This window comes from Cherax quadricarinatus, chromosome 80, assembly GCF_038502225.1.
Source record: "Cherax quadricarinatus isolate ZL_2023a chromosome 80, ASM3850222v1, whole genome shotgun sequence".
Classification (NCBI taxonomy): Eukaryota; Metazoa; Arthropoda; class Malacostraca; order Decapoda; family Parastacidae; genus Cherax; species Cherax quadricarinatus.
The window spans coordinates 17,316,913-17,341,398 of record NC_091371.1 but is presented as its reverse complement, the minus strand read 5'-3'; the positions used below and the strand labels follow the sequence as shown (position 1 = coordinate 17,341,398).

Genomic DNA, 24,486 nt, shown 5'->3' with positions numbered 1-24,486 from the left:
GCACATGTGTCTTACTCTTCTACTTATCGATATTTCATACTACTAAAATATTAAGAGTGAAGTCCAGTGAAAATTCGAGGACCCCAATGGAAATAAGTCACTGACTTTTTTGGGGGTTATCCTAGATAATTTACACTACATGATAATTATACTTATTTGTAACTGTGCCTAAATAAACTTAATTAAGCTCTCGTTCTATCCCTGCCTTGAGCATAAGTGATGAATTTTCACAGTTTTCTTCTGGGACATTCGTTCTCGTCATCACCCTTCTGTAATATTGGTCGGGGCGCCATTCCTTAATTCCTAGGCTTGGGAAAAGCCTGTTGTAGTTGACACAGGCGCTGTATAATTCCTCCGGGCTTAGCGCTCCCCCATGATAATAATAATAATGACTCGAGCGTCTGTACTCATCTATTTGAGATTGTAAGGATCGAGTCTCAGATCCTGGCCCTTCCCCTTAACTTGCCACTCTTCAGATTCACTCCTCCTTAGCCTCGTGGACTCTATCATACTTGCTCTTACAACTATGTATGGAGTCTACCACCATCACTTCCCACCAAGATCACTCCACTTCCCGACCAGTCTTGAGACTGAAGAAGTACTTCCAAACATCCCTGTTGCTCATCTGTGACTAACTTCCAGAGTTCCTCTTTCTCCAGTCAACGTTTCTAGCCTCTCAAATAGCATATCCTTGTCTACCTTATCAATACTCCCAAGTATTTTGTATATTATTATGTCCCCTCCTGTGTGTATGTACTCACCTAGTTGTGGTTGCAGGGGTCGAGTTATAGCTCCTGGCCCCGCCTCTTCACTGCCCCACTGTGTGTGTGTGTGTGTGTGTGTGTGTGTGTGTGTGTGTGTGTGTGTGTGTGTGTGAAGCTCTTGTTTTTGGTTCCGGAGGAAACTTGGTATCCTTTATAATTCCCGCCAAGATTTGGATAGCATATTTTTTCCCTGGCTCCCGGGAGGCAGGACTCAATAAGGCGTAAGCCACAGCCATTACCGGTCGTCTCTACATCGAAAGTTGTATATTTCTCTGTGTATAGTACATATTCCGACAGTGTTCAGTTGCGTCATTTGAGCGGCTAGTTTATTATGTAGCCACAGCTCAGCCTATGAGTGGTAGCACAAAAAGCAGCATTACAGAAGTCACAGTGCGTCTTCATCAGACACCTCTGACCACTGCTACATCACTAAAACGAAATATTAGTAATTTTTTATATTACAATTACTTCATGTAGCTAATGTACACAGTACAGTATGAAATACAGTTTAAAAAAAATTGACTCTCACTACCACATAAGAACAAACATTGGTCATAATTGGGTTGCATTCTCCTCGATAAAATAATTTTCTTTCATTTAGTAGACACAAAATATGGATGGAAGCTTAAGATTTTAGATATCTTATCATTAACAGTGAAGTGTTGTGCCAAGGCCTGTAAGGTTTGCAAAATGGGAAGTGTTTCTGAAGGTTTGGACACTTTAAGATATAAATACTGTTTGAGCTTATGGTCCTCTGTCGATACACTTTGCATTTGGTGTCATAGGCATCTCTATACAAACCATACTGTCAGTGATACTTATAACCTAGCCTTAGTTTAACAGCAACAACAGTACTGCCAGAGATACTTATAACCTAGCCTTAGTTTAACAGCAACAACAGTACTGCCAGAGATACTTATAACCTAGCCTTAGTTTAACAGCAACAACAGTACTGCCAGAGATACTTATAACCTAGCCTTAGTTTAACAGCAACAACAGTACTGCCAGAGATACTTATAACCTAGCCTTAGTTTAACAGCAACAACAGTACTGCCAGAGATACTTATAACCTAGCCTTAGTTTAACAGCAACAACAGTACTGCCAGAGATACTTATAACCTAGCCTTAGTTTAACAGCAACAACAGTACTGCCAGAGATACTTATAACCTAGCCTTAGTTTAACAGCAACAACAGTACTGCCAGATACTTATAACCTAGCCTTAGTTTAACAGTAACAACAGTACTGCCAGAGATACTTATAACCTAGCCTTAGTTTAACAGCAACAACAGTACTGTCAGAGATACTTATAACCTAGCCTTAGTTTAACAGCAACAACAGTACTGCCAGAGATACTTATAACCTAGCCTTAGTTTAACAGCAACAACAGTACTGCCAGATACTTATAACCTAGCCTTAGTTTAACAGCAACAACAGTACTGCCAGAGATACTTATAACCTAGCCTTAGTTTAACAGTAACACCAGTACTGTCAGTGATACTTGTAACCTAGCCTTAGTTTAACAGTACTGTCAGTGATACTTGTAACCTAGCCTTAGTTTAACAGTACTGTCAGTGATACTTATAACCTAGCCTTAGTTTAACAGCAACAACAGTACTGCCAGAGATACTTATAACCTAGTCTTAGTCTAACAGTACTGCCAGAGATACTTATAACCTAGCCTTAGTTTAACAGTAACACCAGTACTGTCAGTGATACTTGTAACCTAGCCTTAGTTTAACAGTACTGTCAGTGATACTTATAACCTAGCCTTAGTTTAACAGCAACAACAGTACTGCCAGAGATACTTATAACCTAGTCTTAGTCTAACAGTACTGCCAGAGATACTTATAACCTAGCCTTAGTTTAACAGTAACACCAGTACTGTCAGTGATACTTGTAACCTAGCCTTAGTTTAACAGTACTGCCAGAGATACTTATAACCTAGCCTTAGTTTAACAGCAACAACAGTATTGCCAAAGATACTTATATATAGCCTAGCCTTAGTCTAGCAGTAACAAAATCTTGCAAGCACCATGTATTTTTGTATTTAACAAGCTTGGACACACTCAAATGGTGCTGGTACTCTTTTCTATGATACATTATGACAACATTATCAAAGTATGAACAGTAAAAACGTAATAAATATTTGTAACAATCCACAGGTTCCTTGGATATTCGAACTGAGGTCTGTTCAAATCTCTAGGAAACCTGTGGATAAACTTGTGTTTACCTCACTGTCATACTTCACATTATTGGTTAACTTAGTCTGTAGCATAGCTACACTGGGGGAATAATAGCTAGATATATATTTTTCAGCCATATTCCATCAAAGAGGATGTGTTTCGTGCGCATAATAATGAAATAGTGAAAGACTTCGGTAGTGTGATGAGAACATTATCAAGCATTCCTCTGTGGAATTATTAGCTACGACAGATTGATACAGTATAGTACTTTATTATTGTCACTGCTCCTTCAACAGTGTGGTTAGTGTCACTGCTCCTTCAACAGTGTGGTTAGTGTCACTGCTCCTTCAACAGTGTGGTTAGTGTCACTGCTCCTTCAACAGTCAAGGAATTACAGAAAGTACAAAGGTTTGCAACAAGGCTAGTTCCGCAGCTCAGGGAAATGTCCTACGAAGAAAGGTTGAGGGAAATCGGACTGACGACACTGGAGGACAGGAGGGTCAGGGGAGACATGATAATGACATACAAAATACTGCATGGAATACATCAGGTGGACAGAAACAGGATGTTCCAGAAAGGGCCACAGAAACAAAGGGACACAATTGGAAGCTGAAGACTCAGACGAGTCACAGGGATGCTAGGAAGTATTTCTTCAGTCACAGAGTCGTCAGGAAGTGGAATAGCCTAGGAAGTGATGTAGTGGAGGCAGGAACCATACATAGCTTTAAGACGAGGTATGACAAATCTCAGGAAGCAGAGAGAGAGAGAGAGAGAGAGGACCTAGTAGCGATCAGTGAAGAGGCGGGGCCAGGAGCTGAGTCTCGACCCCTGCAACCACAATTAGGTGAGTGTGGTTAGTGTCACTGCTTCTTCAACAGTGTGGCTAGTGTCACTGCTTCTTCAACAGTGTGGTTAGTGTCACTGCTCCTTCAACAGTGTGGTTAGTGTCACTGCTCCTTCAACAGTGTGGTTAGTGTCACTGCTCCTTCAACAGTGTGGTTAGTGTCACTGCTCCTTCAACAGTGTGGGTAGTGTCACTGCTCCTTCAACAGTGTGGTTAGTGTCACTGCTCCTTCAACAGTGTAGTTAATATTAGTGCCACTGACTACTTTCCAAATATTTTCCATCTAACTTGTTTTTTCCTGTTCCAATTTGTCTCCAGTTTATTGTTGAATCAACTTTTTGTTAGCACTGTAGCGGAGACGTGCGTCACTGGTAACTGGTCAGTGTAAGATTCTTTAAAAAGCTGTGTTCTGCGGTTAAGCTGGTTTTACTGCGGTCTTTGACCAGAGACGTTACTTGTTTGTTGAAAATCTTGGAGCTGAAGCATGTGCTCTGATATGAATCTCTTATCTCAGATATCGTTAAGTGTGTCTAATTTTCGATAAGGCCTCCTGGGCTGACATTAATCAGGTTATATTTTCTGTATCTGGTTGGGGGGGGGGGATGAGTGGGTGAAATTGGGGTAAAGGCTCACGAAAGTTGTTTTCATTGGGAGAGTTTGAGGGAAGACAGGAGGAAGATCAAGTTGGCATTAACATATTTCCTCTTTGGACTCGCTTGTCTCAGCTCCTAGTTACCTTGTCTGACTTTTTGGGTTATCCTGGATAACCCAGATAATTAGGCATCTGTGCCTAAATAAACTTACTAGCTGGGCTCACACGACAGACTTCTCTTGTTTCATCTCCTTTAATGAGAGTCGGGCGCCGCGAGACCATGCGCACTGATGTCAATATAAACTTAAAATTGCAAAATTGTTTGACCTGTTAATCCAGACACCTTATAGGAGCGAAGAAAAAAATAGCTATCAGTAATCCCCGATGTAACAGTTAAGGATGTTTACACTAACACCAGCCAGGAGTTAACCATGGCTGTCTCATCGTATTTTCCGCAACGTTGTTATCTTCATATTCCTTCACACTCGCCACTCAAGCTATGTTGTATCTAGGTCATGGTGGAACTGGTTTAGTGATACCCACAGGTTGTACGTAAAAAAAGGAAGCATTGATCAAGGCATTTATTAATGATAAAGGTTCTAATGCTCTGATTGATGCAAAGGTGTGTACCTACGGTCTAGGTTACTTAGAGAAAGTTCTCAGCCAGACATGGAACAACTTCCAGCAAAACCATGACGAATTTATAATTATAACCTTAATTTTTAAAGGGGTGGACCGGTAAGCCAGCGGAAGGCCGCCTCGGTCATATGACCAAAAGCTCCAGTGGCGGGTTATTTGACTAAGACCCGCGTCAGGAAACACTTGTCCTGTTTCCTGACGAATCTTACCTAACCTAATCTTCCCGCGAAACCATTACCCTCTGCACTGCTTTCTAATCCATATTTTTTTTTTCACTAAGGAGTAACTGATGTTAATGTATTTGTAGATTTATTTTTTAGCGGTAAGATGGAAGAGAGGTGAGGTAGTGCAGCAGGTGTATTATAGAGCACGTTAACCTTAGTGTATTGTGGCACAGGTAGTAAATGGCTTTGGTCATGGGTGCTGCTACCACCAACAGCCTCGTTGACCAGGCAGTCATCAGAGAATCGAACCCTCCATACCTGTCACAGAATTTGGTCAATATAGCTAACATAGTGTCAAGACTTTGGTAAATACTGCTGACTTAGTGTCAAGAACTTGGTGAGCACTGATGTATTATGCTATCTTGTAACCCATGGGTTAATAGCGATGGCTTATACTTAGCTTATAACCCATACACAGTATCCAGTCTCCGAGACAGTATACAATAAAGGCACAGGTGTGGCCATACCTTAATCTGACCAATTATTATGCCCTGGTTGGGAAAGGAAGCTTGTTGAGTGAATATTGCTGAAGCAACACCCTTGCCCAACACATATTTGAGTGTTCTGCCGCCACCACAATACATGCAACCTCACTTATGTGTCCTCAGTATGTAGATAACCACAGCATATGACATCTTTATGAAATTACATCTGTACTAGATAGAACCTTGTTGATTTTCTCTAGAGCCTCAGAGTATGTGTTTTATTACATTGTTATTATTATTATTATTATTATTATTATTATTATTATTATTATTATTATTATTATTATTATTATTATTGATGCTGGTGGTGGTGCTTGGTGTTGACACTGAGGGTGCTTGATGGTGAAGACTTGGGTAGACTTGGTCATCACGACCATACTGATGTGTCATGTATCCATCCCAGGTGATAGTAACTCCAGCTCTGCTGGAAGGAAAGCTTCGAAAGTGTCGTAGCTGATGAAGCCTTGCTAGAACACTTGATAATATCCTGATTGTCCCGCTGAAGTCACCTAGCTCAGGATAACATATTTCTACACTGTGTATGTGACCCATCCTGCGTGATGGAATACTACAGAATACGTAGCTAGCTTTGGGTCCCACTGGGTGACTATAATATAGGGTAGCAGCACACTGCTGATATATCAAGTTTTCTTTAATTAAAGAAGTAACATGCTTTGAGACTCCTCAAGAAGAAAACGCTGGAATTTTCCCTGACGTTCATTGATTCTTTTCCCCCCGAAGAAATGAGTCACCAACGTCGATAGAGATTCTCTCTCTCTCTCTCTCTCTCTCTCTCTCTCTCTCTCTCTCTCTCTCTCTCTCTCTCTCTCTCTCTCTCTCTCTCTCTCTCTCTCTCTCTCTCTCATAAGACGTACGTTACATACTCATGTAAATCATCTCAGCACCTTTGTTGCTTCGGTGTCACGCTGAAGGACTTTGGCGCATCACAGAAGTTTCAATCTGAGGGACGGGAGAGATAAGAGAGGGAGGGGGGGCTGTCATAAGATAAAACACGAGTATCTGGAACAAGAGCTATCCCAGTGCTGCCAGTGGGACAGTGTTGTGAGCAAGCGCTCAGTGAGGTAGGTCCTGTTACCCGGGTACTTGTGTTGGAATGTAGCCATCACTGCTGTCAGCGCTGTTGTATATGTATCTGATCATGGTAGGTCATGTTACCCGTGTTTTAATGTAGCTATCACTGCTGTCAGCACTGTTGTACATGTATCTGATCATGGTAGGTTATGTTACCTGTGTACCAGTGTTCTAATGTAGCCATCGCTGCAACCCCCATACCGTTATGAATATATTTTAGTGTCAGTGGAAGGTCCTCCTTCCTGCCTTGTGTGGTAATGTAGTTTCTTAAAGCAGTGATCACCGCATTCATCGCTGTTGTTAATTTATTTCTGTACCCCAGAGGGAAGATAAATCAATCATAGGTTAATTATCACACATTACCCAGTGTGATCATCATCATCATCTGCAGCACCAACACTCACCCCTGACACTCCACCAACATACATTATAGTGTGTCATCTCCAGCAGTGTTTGGCCGAGACTTGATCTTTTTCCTGTTCGTCTCTGCCTTGTTCTCTCCCACTCCTCAGCTGGTTGATTAATGAGGTTTAAAGCTTATCAACTACACTTAGGCCGCATGTCACTTGTTCAACAATAATCCAGAATACAGTGGTCCCTCACTTTTCGTAGTTCTTGGCAATCGTAAATTTCGCCAATCATAGGGGTATTTTCGTATAAACATGGACTCGCTTTTCATAGGTTGACTCGCAAATAGTTCGTCCGGGACGCGTACGCACGGTGTGAGCCGCGTACGCACGGTGTGAGCCGGGGAGGCCTCCCTACCCAGCCAGTCTGGCATTGTTTACCAGTGAGTGAAGGCCCCCTCATGTGCTCCTACGAAATATTTCATAATATTCCACTCATTTTAGTGCTTGCAAGTACTAAATAAGCTACCATGGCTCCAAAGAAAGCTCCTAGTGCCAAGCCTGTGGTAAAGAAGGTGAGAAATATGTACAGTGACAAAGTCTTGGGCCATTTTAGGGAAGTGTTAAAGAGATGACAGAAACAGAGCTCTCTCCACAGTTACTTTGTGAGACAGGACTAGAGTGACTCTCAAGGTGGTCCTAATGGCATTAAGAAACAGAGAAGAGAAGCAATTGGTACCTGAGGTGTTGCTGGAAGGGAATTCCCCTTATAAACTGTAAACAATCCACTCTCTCTCCTCCTCCAGTCTCCCATACACTAAGAAGAATCTCCAATAAAGGTAAGTGTTATGCTGTTAATGTTTCATTCATCATTTCCCATTGTATTGTTTATGTACTACATGTATATTTCATGTAAAAATATTTTTTATTTTAATACTTCTGGGTGACAGAAACGGATTAATTGTATTTACATTATTTCTTATGGGGAAAATTGATTCGCAAATCGTAAATTTCGTTTATAGTAGCTCCTCCAGGAACGGATTAATTACGAAAAACGAGGGACCACTGTATATGAGTCTCGGAAGTAGGGATGTCATGGCTCGTGGTGTTGCATCCACCTTTAAAATACGTTGCTATTTCTACAAGACTCAAGAAATCGTAGACCCGTTGTGTTAGCCATAGAGTCTAGACCAGCTAGCCACAATAAGAGACAATTTAAGATTCTATGACCGCGGGTTCAATCCTGGCCGGGGGTATGGTCTATTTCTACAAGTATCTACCTTCAGAGACCTACTTCCAAAGACCCACTTTCAGAGACCTACTTCCAAAGACCCACTTTGAGAGGCCCACTTTCAAAGACCTACTTTTAGAGATCTGTACTGCCACCCAGGCAGTGCCTGTCTTCTTTCTAAGCCCTTCCAGCTTTGGTGTTGGTGAAGGGCTCGTGATTAAAGAATTAAAGCAACACTCTTCTGATAATGAGACCTAATTGGCTTTCATTTTCCAGACGCAATATGACCCTTATGGCTTTAGCGCCTCCTCGTGAATAAAGTATTTGTTTTCCTAGGTATTTGGGCAGGATGGCGAGTGATCGTTATTACCTCAGGATAACATACTTATACGGTGGGGGTATATGTGGTAAACTTATATGTCACCAAATAGAACGAAAGGAACACATAAAAGACTTATCAGCTGACCTTTGTTTTAAAGACCATAACAAGACAAAGATCACGACAGCCAGGAGGATCACGGGGTGGGTATTGACAACTTTCATAACAAGGAAAAAATGCCACTGGTGACACACTTCAAATCGCTAGTGTTCCCTCATTTAAAATATTGCTCAGTGTTGACGGCCCCGTTCAAAGCAGGAGAAATATCAGAGCTGGAACAAATACAGAGATCGTTTATGGCTCACATTGAACCAGTAAAGCACCTAAATTACTGAGAACGCCTTCAAGTCTTGAACAGGTACTCATTGGAGCGGAGGAGAGATACGTGATAATATATACCTGGAAAGTACTCGAGGGCTTGGTCCCAAATCTGCACACTGCCATAACAAAACATACTGGAGTGAGAGATATGGGAGGAAGTGCAAAATAAACCCAGTGAGGAGCAGAGGTGCGATGGGAACAATAAGGGAACACTGTATCAATATCCGGGGTCCCAGACTATTCAACATCTTACCAGAAGATATTAGAAACACGGCTGGAACCAGTGTAGAAGCCTTCAAGAGGAAACTGGACAAGTATCTTCACCAGATGCCAAATCAGCCAGGCTGTGATGGATATGTGGGGCAGCGGACCTCCAGCAGCAACAGCCTGGTTGACCAGGCAAGCACCAGACGAGCCTGGCCCATGGCCGGGCTCCGAGAATAGTGAAACTCGAAACTTTTCAAAGGTATATCAAAGGTAAATTATAATCTGCTGAAGAGGGCCTTAATGTAAGGCACAGATATAGAGCCTTCATACGTTTTATTATATCCATGTTTGGTAGTTTGTGCCAGTTTTGTGTTGGAAATCTAGAGAAATTAACGTTAAGATGACATAATTAACTTATACTAACCCAGAGGAGGAAGGAGAGATGTGTTGTAACAGCAGCTGTGATTGGTCAGCAGGTATAGCCATGATTGTTTAGACAGCAGCTGAGTGATTGGTCAGCCCACACCGTGACACCCTGGGTGCTGACAACCAGTGACAACAGCTCACACTGTGACACCCTGGGTGGTGACAGCCAGTGACAGCAGCCGACAGTGACACTGGGTGGTGACAACCAGTGACAGCAGCCCACACTGTGACACTGAGTGGTGACAACCAGTGACAGCAGCCCACACTGACACTGGGTGGTGACAACCAGTGACAGCAGCCTACACTGTGACACTGGGTGGTGACAGCAGCCCACACTGTGACACTGGGTGGTGACAGCCAGTGACAGCAGCCCACACTGTGATACTTGGTGGTGACAACCAGTGACAGCAGCCCACACTGTGATACTGGGTGGTGAAAACCAGTGACAGCAGCCCACACTGTGACACTGAGTGGTGACAACCAGTGACAGCAGCCTACACTGTGACACTGGGTGGTGACAGCAGCCCACACTGTGACACTGGGTGGTGACAGCCAGTGACAGCAGCCCACACTGTGATACTGGGTGGTGACAACCAGTGACAGCAGCCCACACTGTGATACTGGGTGGTGACAACCAGTGACAGCAGCCCACACTGTGACACTGAGTGGTGACAACCAGTGACAGCAGCCCACACTGTGATACTGGGTGGTGACAACCAGTGACAGCAGCCCACACTGTGACACTGGGTGGTGACAACCAGTGACAGCAGCCCACACTGTGATACTGGGTGGTGACAGCCAGTGACAGCAGCCCACACTGTGATACTGGGTGGTGACAGCCAGTGACAGCAGCCCACACTGTGATACTGGGTGGTGACAACCAGTGACAGCAGCCCACACTGTGATACTGGGTGGTGACAACCAGTGACAGCAGCCCACACTGTGACAATGGATGGTGACAGTGTAATTAGATTTACGCCTCGCCTTGATACGGGAATCGAACCCACAAGCTTTCGGTTGTAAGATGAGCTGATGTGGGACGCGAAACGTGAGAAGGTCCCTGGTTGGCAGCAATGTCAGGGAGGTTACAGCTCTGCCGCCAGCAACAAGCAGTTAACTGCCCCAGGCTCCCACAACTTGTTTGATTCTCATGTTACCACAACGTTATATATACTGAGTGGTGCATCAGTGTATATACACCGAGAAGTGTGCATCTCTCATTGTATATACACAGAGAGGTATCTCAGTGTATATACACAGAGAGGTATCTCAATATATATACACAGAGGTATCTCAGTGTATATACACTTGGAGGTGTGTTTCTCATCGTATATACACTCGAGGATGTTTATCTTCAGTTTAATACACTGAGAGATGTTACCTCGGTGTATATACAGTGTAATTTAATCCGTATTTTAGGTATTAAAGTATCCTTGACTGGTGGTGGACAGGTGACATGAAGCGTGTAGTGGATAGTCTTTAAACCTAATAAATCAACCAACCCACTGGTGTTGCAAGATGCACGCTAACAAAATTAACTCCCACGTGTTTACAGTAATGACTAAGGTGCAGAGGGCGTAGCATATTGTGACAGTGTGAAGTACACAGAGATGGGTACCCCAGCTGGTGGTGGGGAAGGGGTGGCAGGTATTGAAAAAGGGGGGAGGAAGATGGTGAGGTGATGGGAAAGGGGGAGACGACGGTGGTGGGGTGAAAGGGGAGAGTGACTCAGCTTCTTGACAACAAGCGAGAAAGGTTGGGTGGGGAAGCCCTGCAGTGGTGGTGGCGGTGGCGGCGGCGTCGGCGGTGGTAGCGGTGGCGACGGTGGTAGTGGTGGAGGCGGTGGCGACGGTGGTAGTGGTGGCGGCGGAGGCGGCGACGGCGGCGGCGGTGGTGGCGACGGCGGCGGCGGCGGCGGTGGTGGCGGCGGCGGCGGCGGCGGCGGTGGCGGCGGCGGCGGCGGTGGCGACGGTGGCGGCGGCGGCGGCGGCGGCAACGGTGATGGCGGTGGTTTTTGATAATCTGGATTCTTAGTAACCCAGGAAAATCGGAGAAAGCCAGTCAGTGTGGGTTGCCTCAATTATGGTTCTTTCGATTCCTCTTTTCCAGGAAGCAACTCATAAGTCTGCTAGCACCCAGGTACCTATTTACTGCTGGGTGTTCAAGGGTAGCAGGTATCAATAAATAAATAAAAGAAACTATGCCTAGCGTCTGCACCCATCCAAGGATAGAATCAGAGTCTTCTGTGAGCCGAAAGGACTATCACTGAACCAAGAGTCCCTTCAGGATGAGCTAGTCTGAGTCTTAACCCGCGAAATCGTAATAACACTATTGCAAACAAACCACGGAACGGGTGAGGTTGGAACCCAGGGCGAGCGAGTCGTAAAACTGGAGGCCAGTGCGTAAGCCGTTCCGTGGTGAGTCTGGCTCTCTAATGTTTATAAACATTGATCTTTTTAAAAGTACATAAAAAACACGTGCCCTTTTATTCGAATACAGTTGCAATGTTTATATAACACCTGCAACTCCAAGGTGGCAGCAGTTGATAGATGGTGTAATTTTTAATAAAAGTGAAAGTGTAATATAGCGTAAACGGTGATAAAGTGGCTGGCTTGAGTAGTTTCTTTAAGATACTGAAACTTGTGTTTTAACAAAGTGCTGCAGATGTAAGGTGAGGCAGGTAATGTGAGTCAGCGGCATCATTGCTCCCTGGTGTGCTGGAGGCCACACGCCGCCAGTGTCTGTGGCTGCATCATTGCTCCCTGGTGTGCTGGAGGCCACACGCCGCCAGTGTCTGTGGCTGCATCATTGCTCCCTGGTGTGCTGGAGGCCACACGCCGCCAGTGTCTGTGGCTGCATCATTGCTCCCTGGTGTGCTGGAGGCCACACGCCGCCAGTGTCTGTGGCTGCATCATTGCTCCCTGGTGTGCTGGAGGCCACACGCCGCCAGTGTCTGTGGCTGCATCATTGCTCCCTGGTGTGCTGGAGGCCACACGCCGCCAGTGTCTGTGGCTGCATCATTGCTCCCTGGTGTGCTGGAGGCCACACGCCGCCAGTGTCTGTGGCTGCATCATTGCTCCCTGGTGTGCTGGAGGCCACACGCCGCCAGTGTCTGTGGCTGCATCATTGCTCCCTGGTGTGCTGGAGGCCACACGCCGCCAGTGTCTGTGGCTGCATCATTGCTCCCTGGTGTGCTGGAGGCCACACGCCGCCAGTGTCTGTGGCTGCATCATTGCTCCCTGGTGTGCTGGAGGCCACACGCCGCCAGTGTCTGTGGCTGCATCATTGCTCCCTGGTGTGCTGGAGGCCACACGCCGCCAGTGTCTGTGGCTGCATCATTGCTCCCTGGTGTGCTGGAGGCCACACGCCGCCAGTGTCTGTGGCTGGCATCATTGCTCCCTGGTGTGCTGGAGGCCACACGCCGCCAGTGTCTGTGGCTGCATCATTGCTCCCTGGTGTGCTGGAGGCCACACGCCGCCAGTGTCTGTGGCTGCATCATTGCTCCCTGGTGTGCTGGAGGCCACACGCCGCCAGTGTCTGTGGCTGCATCATTGCTCCCTGGTGTGCTGGAGGCCACACGCCGCCAGTGTCTGTGGCTGCATCATTGCTCCCTGGTGTGCTGGAGGCCACACGCCGCCAGTGTCTGTGGCTGCATCATTGCTCCCTGGTGTGCTGGAGGCCACACGCCGCCAGTGTCTGTGGCTGCATCATTGCTCCCTGGTGTGCTGTAGGCCACTCGCCGCCAGTGTCTGTGGCTGCATCATTGCTCCCTGGTGTGCTGGAGGCCACTCGCCGCCAGTGGCTGTGGCTGCATCATTGCTCCCTGGTGTGCTGGAGGCCACACGCCGCCAGTGTCTGTAGCTGCATCATTGCTCCCTGGTGTGCTGGAGGCCACACGCCGCCAGTGTCTGTGGCTGCATCAGTACTCCCTGGTGTGCTGGAGGCCACTCGCCGCCAGTGTCTGTGGCTGCATCATTGCTCCCTGGTGTGCTGGAGGCCACACGCCGCCAGTGTCTGTGGCTGCATCATTGCTCCCTGGTGTGCTGGAGGCCACTCGCCGCCAGTGTCTGTGGCTGCATCATTGCTCCCTGGTGTGCTGGAGGCCACACGCCGCCAGTGTCTGTGGCTGCATCATTGCTCCCTGGTGTGCTGGAGGCCACACGCCGCCAGTGTCTGTGGCTGCATCATTACTCCCTGGTGTGCTGGAGGCCCCTCGCCGCCAGTGTCTGTGGCTGCATCATTGCTCCCTGGTGTGCTGGAGGCCACACGCCGCCAGTGTCTGTAGCTGCATCATTGCTCCCTGGTGTGCTGGAGGCCACACGCCGCCAGTGTCTGTGGCGGCATCATTGCTCCCTGGTGTGCTGGAGGCCACACGCCGCCAGTGTCTGTGGCTGCATCATTGCTCCCTGGTGTGCTGGAGGCCACACGCCGCCAGTGTCTGTAGCTGCATCATTGCTCCCTGGTGTGCTGGAGACCACCCGCCGCCAGTGTCTGTAGCTGCTTCATTGCTCCCTGGTGTGCTGGAGGCCACACGCCGCCAGTGTCTGTTTCGGCATCATTGCTCCCTGGTGTGCTGGAGGCCACACGCCGCCAGTGTCTGTGGCTGCATCATTGCTCCCTGGTGTGCTGGAGGCCACACGCCGCCAGTGTCTGTGGCTGCATCATTGCTCCCTGGTGTGCTGGAGGCCACTCGCCGCCAGTGTCTGTAGCTGCATCATTGCTCCCTGGTGTGGTGGAGGCCACTCGTCACCAATGTCGGTGGCGGCATCATTGCTCTCCCTGGTGTGCTGGAGGCCACACGCCGCCAGTGTTTGTGGCGGCATCATTGCTCCCTGGTGTGCTGGAGGCCACACGCCGCCAGTGTCTGTGGCTGCATCATTGCTCCCTGGTGTGCTGGAGGCCACACGCCGCCAGTGTCTGTGGCGGCATCATTGCTCCCTGCTGTGCTGGAGGCCACACGCCGCCAGTGTCTGTGGCTGCATCATTGCTCCCTGGTGTGCTGGAGGCCACACGCCGCCAGTGTCTGTGGCTGCATCATTGCTCCCTGGTGTGCTGGAGGCCACACGCCGCCAGTGTCTGTGGCTGCATCATTACTCCCTGGTGTGCTGGAGGCCCCTCGCCGCCAGTGTCTGTGGCTGCATCATTGCTCCCTGGTATGCTGGAGGTCACACGCCGCCAGTGTCTGTGGCTGCATCATTGCTCCCTGGTGTGCTGGAGGCCACACGCCGCCAGTGTCTGTGGCGGCATCATTGCTCCCTGGTGTGCTGGAGGCCACACGCCGCCAGTGTCTGTAGCTGCATCATTGCTCCCTGGTGTGCTGTAGTCCACACGCCGCCAGTGTCTGTAGCTGCATCATTGCTCTCTGGTGTGCTGGAGTCCACACGCCGTCAGTGTCTGTAGCTGCATCATTGCTCCCTGGTGTGCTGGAGGCCACACGCCGCCAGTGTCTGTAGCTGCATCATTGCTCTCTGGTGTGCTGGAGGCCACACGCCGCCAGTGTCTGTGGCTGCATTATTGCTTCCTGGTGTGCTGGAGGCCACACGCCGCCAGTGTCTGTGGCTGCATCATTGCTCCCTGGTATGCTGGAGGTCACACGCCGCCAGTGTCTGTGGCTGCATCATTGCTCCCTGGTGTGCTGGAGGCCACACGCCGCCAGTGTCTGTGGCGGCATCATTGCTCCCTTGTGTACTGGAGGCCACACGCCGCCAGTGTCTGTGGCTGCATCATTGCTCCCTGGTGTGCTGGAGGCCACACGCCGCCATTGTCTGTGGCTGCATCATTGCTCCCTGGTGCGCTGGAGGCCACACGCCGCCAGTGTCTGTAGCTGCATCATTGCTCACTGGTGTGCTGGAGGCCACACGCCGCCAGTGTCTGTGGCGGCATCATTGCTCCCTGGTGTGCTGGAGGCCACACGCCGCCAGTGTCTGTAGCTGCATCATTGCTCCCTGGTGTGCTGGAGTCCACACGCCGCCAGTGTCTGTAGCTGCATCATTGCTCTGGTGTGCTGGAGTCCACACGCCGCCAGTGTCTGTAGCTGCATCATTGCTCCCTGGTGTGCTGGAGGCCACACGCCGCCAGTGTCTGTAGCTGCATCATTGCTCTCTGGTGTGCTGGAGGCCACACGCCGCCAGTGTCTGTGGCTGCATCATTGCTCCCTGGTGTGCTGGAGGCCACACGCCGCCAGTGTCTGTAGCTGCATCATTGCTCTCTGGTGTGCTGGAGGCCACACGCCGCCAGTGTCTGTGGCTGCATCATTGCTCCCTGGTGCGCTGGAGGCCACACAGCGTCAGGGCTTTCGTCACTCATGGCTCAGACCCTACCTTGCTTGTTTACCTTTCAAGGGATAGGCTCCTTGATGCTGGTGAGAGGCTCTTCATGCAAGGAATTAGACTCTTCTTCCTCCTTTCGTAGATTGAACCTGATTGCCTACCATTCCTCAGGCGCTTGACGACCCCTAAGGGTTTAGTGATTTCTCTTTAATATATAATGCTCGTAATAATTATGACTGCCTAAATCGAGTCTGTTCCTGGTCCCGCCTCTTATCAGCCGTGACCTGGTTCACCGATAAACACTGCAGGAACACCACTGTAGAAATATATACAGCACTCACAAACATTGTATCTCAGTCCACAGCAGGATCCGAGCATGCAAACTAGGCATCAGAGTACACAGTACTTTACCCACAACGCCAGACTCTAGACGGACTCTGGAGTCTGGCGTTTATCCAAGTCTGGATAAAATACTGTGTACTCTGATGCCGAGTTTGCCGGTTCGAATCTTGCTGTGGGCTGAAAGACAGTTTATAAATAATTTCGCATGTTGTAAATTGTCAAGCATATACAGCATATAATGTATTGATCAAGCCAAAGGATGGCGAAGCGTCTAAAATTAAAGTTACCCAGATGTTGCACATGTGTCTGATTCATCATGTTATAGTATTAACAGTGCATACCTCAGCAAAAAAATACAAAATATACTACTGCATACCAAACGTACACGAACATAGACTTTAAAAATCAGCACAAATATTGCAAAAATAATAACCATGGGTATTTAACTAGTTTAGTGCAACCGTATCCAGTATTCAAGGATCAATATATAAAAAAATGTACTGGTAATGAATATTCAATACTCGAGTTAATATTCTCATCCATGTTCTAGTGACCAGTTTATATCAAAATAATGAATATTGTAGTACGGGTTTAACACTTAAATGTATTGTTAATTATTATTATTATTATTATTATTATTATTATTATTATTATTATTATTATTATTATTATTATTATTAATTACCATCATCATTATCCAGTTTCAAGAGATCACGTACAACATAAATAATTGTTCTTTATTTTGTAGTGTAAGAATAATTAGACTCCATTGAATGTAACATTTCAGATACCTAGGCTTGATGTTATAGAAAAAAAAATTATAATGGAATACGAAAGTTAATTATCATGTGAAATCGACAATTAAAAGAATAAAATAGATGGATATGAAGACGCACCTTTGAGGTGCCAAGGGAAGTTATTACAAGTTATAACATGATAAATTATTGTACTGTATAGTAAGTTTATTTAGGTACAAGTATACATTAGTACAATTATCATGCATTGTAACATGTGTAAATTACCACCAGGATAACCCAAAAAAAACGCTAAAGTGACTTATTTCCACTGGGGTCCTTGTAATATCTAATTATTAAGGCCTAACAGTAGGTTACAGTAGAAATCTTAGCGATGAGACGATATCAACAGTTTTACCAATACCGATGAGACGATATCTACAATAATTTTACCCATACCGATACTTTGACACACCGCTAATATACAGTGTACATAAAATACGAAATTAAGTGGATTTTAACAAGTGAGACCTTTGCTGCTTTGGAAGGATAGTAGAACGGGTAGTAAATACTCCGACTCACTAATATACTTGAAACAAGGCTCTGCATGTACCAGTTTTTACTAGTAATATGTAAATGTAGACATTATCATTTAAAAAAAACAGAGATAAACACGTATCAGTACGATGGAAGCACTCGCATGTAGAAACAGGTAGGTAGGTATAATGTCAGGAAACAGGACAAGTGTTTCCTGATGTGAGTCTTAGTCATATGATGACCCACAGCTGGAGCCTTTCGTCATCTGACAGAAGCCTTGTGCTGGCTTACCAGTCCACCCTGTTAAAAATTATGGTTATTTATGCTAGAGATAAACAGAGATGAGGGAAAATATATATATTTCTGCTTCCAATTGAGATCATCTTCAGAATCTCAGTTGGAGATGGAACAATACAGATCTTCCCTCGCCTGTGTTTTTCTCGACATTTGGGTATTTACCTTCCGTAACTCATGCATGAAACCTATCCTGTGTAATGGAGCATGACAGGAAACCCATCCTGCATGTGTCTGATAGTTATACTTGCTGTAGCCTTGTAAAAGTTCTTAATTTATAAATAAAAAGGCAGTCAAGGTAGTGTAAATTGCCGGTCTAATTTCACGTTTGTTCGCTGTGATTATCATTACCAAATTAGTTGTCTTACGGCCTAAGAAATGCTTCCCTTGATCACTGACATGATTTATCTTGGAGAGCGAGCGCTCCCGTACAGAGTAAACAAGAGTAGCACCTCATCCCGTCAGGGCCAAGCCAACACTGCCAGGGCCAGTAGTCAACTACCCCAGCTTAGTGCAGCTGTCATGGTGCCACACACACTTGTACACACACGCGCACACACTAAGCAAAATTACCTTTATTAGTTGGTATGCATTTATACTTTTCATGTCAACATTGAATATATGTAATATAAATATGAAGCAGTGGAAGAGTTAGGATTTACTTACCTAGGTTCATGTTACATGTCAGTCTGATCGAGGCTCACTTAGGTTCATGTTACATGTCAGTCTGATTGAGGCTCACCTAGGTTCATTTTACATGTCAGTCTCACTCACCTAGTCAGTCTGATCGAGGCTCACCTTTTACATGTCAGTCTGATCGAGGCTCACCTAGGTTCATGTTACATGTCAGTCTGATCGAGGTTCACCTAGGTTCACTTTACATGTCAGTCTGATCGAGGCTCACCTTGGTTTACTTTACATGTCAGTCTGATCGAGGCTCACCTAGGTTCATTTTACATGTCAGTCTGATCGAGGCTCACCTAGGTTCATGTTACATGTCAGTCTGATCGAGGTTCACCTAGGTTCACTTTACATGTCAGTCTGATCGAGGCTCACCTTGGTTTACTTTACATGTCAGTCTGATCGAGGTTCACCTAGGTTCACTTTACATGTCAGTCTGATTGAGGCTCACCTTGGTTTACTTTACATGTCAGTCTGATCGAGGCTCACCTAGGTTCACTTTACATGTCAGTCTGATCGAGGCTCACCTTGGTTTACTTTACATGTCAGTCTGATCGAGGCTCACCTAGGTTCACTTTACATGTCAGTCTGATCGAGGCTCACCTAGGTTCACTTTACATGTCAGTCTGATCGAGGCTCACCTAGGTTCACTTTACATGTCAGTCTGATCGAGGTTCACCTAGGTTCACTTTACATGTCAGTCTGATTGAGGCTCACCTTGGTTTACTTTACATGTCAGTCTGATCGAGGCTCACCTAGGTTCACTTTACATGTCAGTCTGATTGAGGCTCACCTAGGTTCACTTTACATGTCAGTCTGATCGAGGCTCACCTTGGTTTACTTTACATGTCAGTCTGATCGAGGCTCACCTAGGTTCACTTTACATGTCAGTCTGATCGAGGCTCACCTAGGTTCACTTTACATGTCAGTCTGATCGAGGCTCACCTAGGTTCACTTTACATGTCAGTCTGATCGAGGCTCACCTAGGTTCACTTTACATGTCAGTCTGATCGAGGCTGAAGGGAATGAACTCAGTTATTATTATTATAATTATTTTTCATCTAATTATTGCATTCATTTGGGAAGTACTAAATCCATAGAGATCTTACTACACTTAGGTAATGGAAGGTAATCAGGTTTGAAGGGAGGGTAGCTCCGCTTCCTTGAATCGAGAGTCCTTCAGCATGAAGGAACCTTGGAAAATTAAACACATAAGCAGTATATATGATACGTGATACGTTTCGCCCACCGTATCATATTATACTGCTTATGTGTTTAGTTTGTGTCGGTATTTTATACCATTTGTTTCCATGAAGAAAGCGTATTTGACGGGTTTTCCTGGAGTTTACCTGGAGAGAGTTTCGGGGGTCAACGCCCCCGCGGCCCGGTCTGTGACCAGGCCTCCTGGTGGATCAGCGCCTGATCAACCAGGCTGTTGCTGCTGGCTGCACGCAAACCAACGTACGAGCCACAGCCCGGCTGATCAGGAACTGACTTTAGGTGCTTGTCCAGTGCCAGCTTGAAGACTGCCAGGGGTCTGTTGGTAATCCCCCTTAGACTGGAAAACCAGACTACATTTAACTCTTGGATTGATACTAACACGAATGTCCTTTTTTTCTGTATCATGCATTATTCGAGACATCAGTGATTGATCTCAGTAACTGGGAGTGAAAACCTCAAAGATCCTGATGTTACTGAACACGTAGAGAAATGTCTGACGATATCCACCTCACCTGACTGAAGTCTTTCAGTTCAGGTTGACAAATTTCATTACGTCGTGTATAAAACCCATTCTGTGTGATGGACAATAACAGGAAAATCGTCTTGCATATGTGTGTATGTATTCACCTATATGTACTCGCATACTGTATATGTAGTTGTCGGGGTCGATTCACAGCTCCTGGCCCCGCCTCTTCGCTGGTTGCCACTAGCTCCACTCTCTCCTTGCTCCAAGAGCTGTGTGTGTGTGTTTTAAGTAAGCAGTTTGTGCAGTACTCTTGTAAAATATATAGACTAGGGTAACTGCATAATGCAGTTGTATGAAATTTTGATACAAAATGCAGTAGGTGCGGCTTATGTAAAGTATAAGGTAGCTTGAAGGTAAGAATAAAGTCCCAGCCCCACTGCGAGCATTGTCTTTCAATCAAAGATAGAATAGAAAAGGTGGTGAGCATGTCTATGCTGATTTCACACCTCTTCTAATATATGTACCATGTTTGGGCCATTAGCGTCAGTCTGGTTCTCTTCCGCGGGATGATAACACCTAGGTAACTGTTTAAAGGAGACAAGTGCAACTAATGTGACATTTTATTGTGGCAACGTTTAGCTCTCCAAGAGCTTTGTCAAGACGTTATAAAAACAGTACATAGTTGCGCTCGTGTCCTTTTCCTTAGCATATTGTCGGTAATTCTACCAACGTTAATACATTACAAGCGTAAGGAGACGTATCCATATACATACGTAAGAAAATAAGAGCACTTTAGCAGGCCTGCTGGCCCATGCTAGGCAGGTCCAAGTCACCTATTGGCCTAAGCTAGTCAGGTCCAAGTAATATCCATTAACAAGGAAGGAGTACTGCATCAGGCCTGTTGGCCCAAACTAGTGAGGTCCAACTCACACCCACCCACACTCACTCATGTATTTATCTAACCTATTTTTAAAACTAGCTTCAGTGACGCTACTCGGGAGTTTGTTCCACTCATCCACAACTCTATTACCAAACCAGTGTTTTCCTATATCCTTTCTAAATCTAGATTTTTCCATCTTGAAACCATTGCTGCGAGTCCTGTCTTCATTACCTGGAGTTTACCTGGAGAGAGTTTCGGGGGTCAATGCCCCCGCGGCCCGGTCTGTGACCAGGCCTCCTGGTGCATCCATCCATCCATACATATGTACTGATTCCAGTATCAGTACTACAGTGCTCTTTCGTTATATTGTTAAGTGGGTTCAGTTAGGTTAAGTTAGGTAAGGTTTGTCAGGAAACAGGACAAGTGTTTCCTGACGAGGGCCTTAGTCATATGATGACCCGCAGCTGGAGTTTCTGGTCATCTGATCGAGACCTTCCGCTGGCTTACTCGTCCACCCCTTTAAAAATTATGGTTACACTAATAACCATTTTTTTCGTTGTTCAGTATTTAGGGTAGTTTTTATAGGTTTCGTTCAAGTAGGGCTGTAGTTATATTTACATAGGGTTTACTAACAGTTAAAAATTCTCTAAACCCAAACGGTTAACATTAAATTAAGTTTCATAGGAGTTAGTAGACTGTGGTTAGCATCCCGGAGAAAGAACTAAAAACTAAAAATCCCAGTGAAAATAAGTCAAGGACCCTAATGGAAATATGTCACTGTCTGACATTGTTGGTTACCCTAGGCCTAGGTAATCTACACATATGCAGATATGTATTATAATTTATACAACTTTATTTATGTTTACCTGTACCTGAATAAACTTAATAAGTCATACTGCTTAGCTTTCTTGGGTTATCCTTGGGTTATTAAAATGCCTTCGGGGTTACTAATCAGTATATTCTACTTTTTCATATCAGTGTATATACATATCAATAAACACAGCATGCTAATGGCTTTCTTTTGTGCTTAACAATGTTTTATTACATGTAAATTACATTTTGTATGCTTTATAAAGAAATTGTTTGTATAGTGTATATTTCCTGTTGATTTGCGTGTCATCATTACTTATCGGAGAGTGTAGTCTCCACTTGCTTCATATATATTAGCATTTTATGTTACATTGTTTCTTGTCAGAAACTTATGCATTACATATTTATCTCTTATTACAAGATACGATTTCACTAATTATATTATTTGACTTTGTTAAAATAAATGCGTGATTGATTTTCAATTCAGTAGTTGTCAACACTTCTTAGGTTGGTGAAATATATGTCGTTTCTCTTAATATATGCTTATTTAAACATCAGAATTCCTCTTATTCAATAAAGATAATATATTGCTGGTACATATTACTCAGTGTTTTTTTTATCTTGCATTTGTAGGCATAATTTATTTAAGATTTTTCTGTAAAAAATGAAACTTACTTAAGGCCAGGTGTCCATTTAAGAATAACTAAATAAGTTTAGTAAGGTACACCTTTTTGATTATAATAATAATTAGTAAGGTACAAATACACATACATACAGTTACATAAATTATCCTACATAGCAGCACATGTGTAGATCACCTAGGATAACCCAGATAAGCAAGACAAAGTGACTTATTTCCATTGATTTATTTCTGTTGGGCGTTATTACATTATTTCAGGTACACATTAAATAACGAGAACATTATGACACACTATATTATATTTAATTTCTCCCCCATAATTTTTTTTTTCTCAAGAGCTGATGACAATTGCGTCTTACCCACAGGTCTGGAGGAGTTACATCATCACCGCTGGAAGGAAGGAAACATTCCATTAAACTGGTTTTGCTGTTAAAACAAGCTTAATAGGGGTCCAAGATGGAGAAAATATCATCTCTGGCTAATATGGTAAGCTAAATAAGATTATAATTATGTCACTGAATGAGCTTGTTAATTGTAATGGGCGATGATCTTGTTAATAACTGAGTGAGATCTTGTGTAAAGATGTGGAACGACGGTAAAAATGGGAAGACGTAATACTATCAATGATACAAGATAAAATACAAGGAAATGCGAGATATTTATACGTTTGTATGACACATTGTACCTGAATAAAGTTACTTATTGAAATCACGAGGTCGAGTGACGTCACAAACCAAGACAAACAAATGTTAGTTTAGATTAAGTTAAATTACTTTATTAGTTTACCTTACCTTGTGTTTTTGTTAGGTAATGTAATATTATATTGTATTATGTTGTCACATTTCGTTATGCCACATGTAATTATATATTAACCTATATGTCATATAAGATTTTACAGTAACTAAGTTTATTCAGGCATAATTACTCAGTCTTATGATGATTACAGTTGTCTTACATAATATGTATAAAATACCTATGTTAACCCCCAAAATTATACAAGTACCACGAGACCAGTGACTAGTTGATTTATGAAGTATATTTAATTTTGCAACTTAATCTGTATAAGAAAGTTTCAAGGGTAACAATATTTGCATATGCCTTTAGTTCACATGTGTCACGTTAGCTAAGTACAGGTAGTTATTTTTCTTGTGTGTGTATATATATATATATATATATATATATATATATATATATATATATATATATATATATATATATATATATATATATATATATATATATATATATATGAATTATTGCTCTAGCCCTTTCATGTTGCAACAGTCAACACGTCATCAGGAGCTTTCCCTGAACAAATCTGCCTGTACTACTTCCTGCTCATTTCTGCAATATTGCAAACTCCTCATGATGTGTTAATTATTACAACACGAAAGGCCTAGAGCTATCATTCAACCCCCTCTGTGGTAATTTTGCATCTTTTATCACTTGTTTTCAATTATTGTGTGTGTGTTTGTGTGTGTGTGTGTGTGTTTGTGTACTCACCTAGTTGTACTCACCTAGTTGAGGTTGCAGGGGTCGAGTCCAAGCTCCTGGCCCCGCCTCTTCACTGGTCGCTACTAGGTCACTCTCCCTGAACCATGAGCTTTATCGTACCTCTGCTTAAAGCTATGTATGGATCCTGCCTCCACTACATCGCTTCCCAAACTATTCCACTCCTTGACTACTCTGTGGCTGAAGAAATACTTCCTAACATCCCTTTGATTCATCTGTGTCTTCAGCTTCCAACTGTGTCCCCGTGTTGCTGTGTCCAGTCTCTGGAACATCCTGTCTTTGTCCACCTTGTCAATTCCTCTCAGTATTTTGTAAGTCGTTATCATGTCCCCCCTATCTCTCCTGTCCTCCAGTGTCGTCAGGT

The 24,486-nt window shown here is 44.8% G+C and overlaps 1 protein-coding gene across 4 annotated transcripts in view; it reads left to right on the top strand.

Annotated features, from left to right (window-relative positions):
• The window catches only part of Ae2 (Anion exchanger 2), a 434,313-nt gene that overhangs the window by 119,341 nt on the left and 290,486 nt on the right, over window positions 1-24,486 (top strand). For 3 of the 4 annotated variants that reach the window (XM_070102192.1, XM_070102191.1, XM_070102193.1), the window contains exon 3: window positions 22,976-23,096. In XM_070102192.1, the coding sequence (XP_069958293.1) occupies window positions 23,067-23,096 (30 nt within the window). In that variant the 5' untranslated portion in view covers window positions 22,976-23,066. Of the gene's footprint in view, window positions 1-6,796; window positions 6,816-22,975; window positions 23,097-24,486 lie in introns of those variants that run through there. The other variant, XM_053796613.2, reaches the window with a different exon arrangement.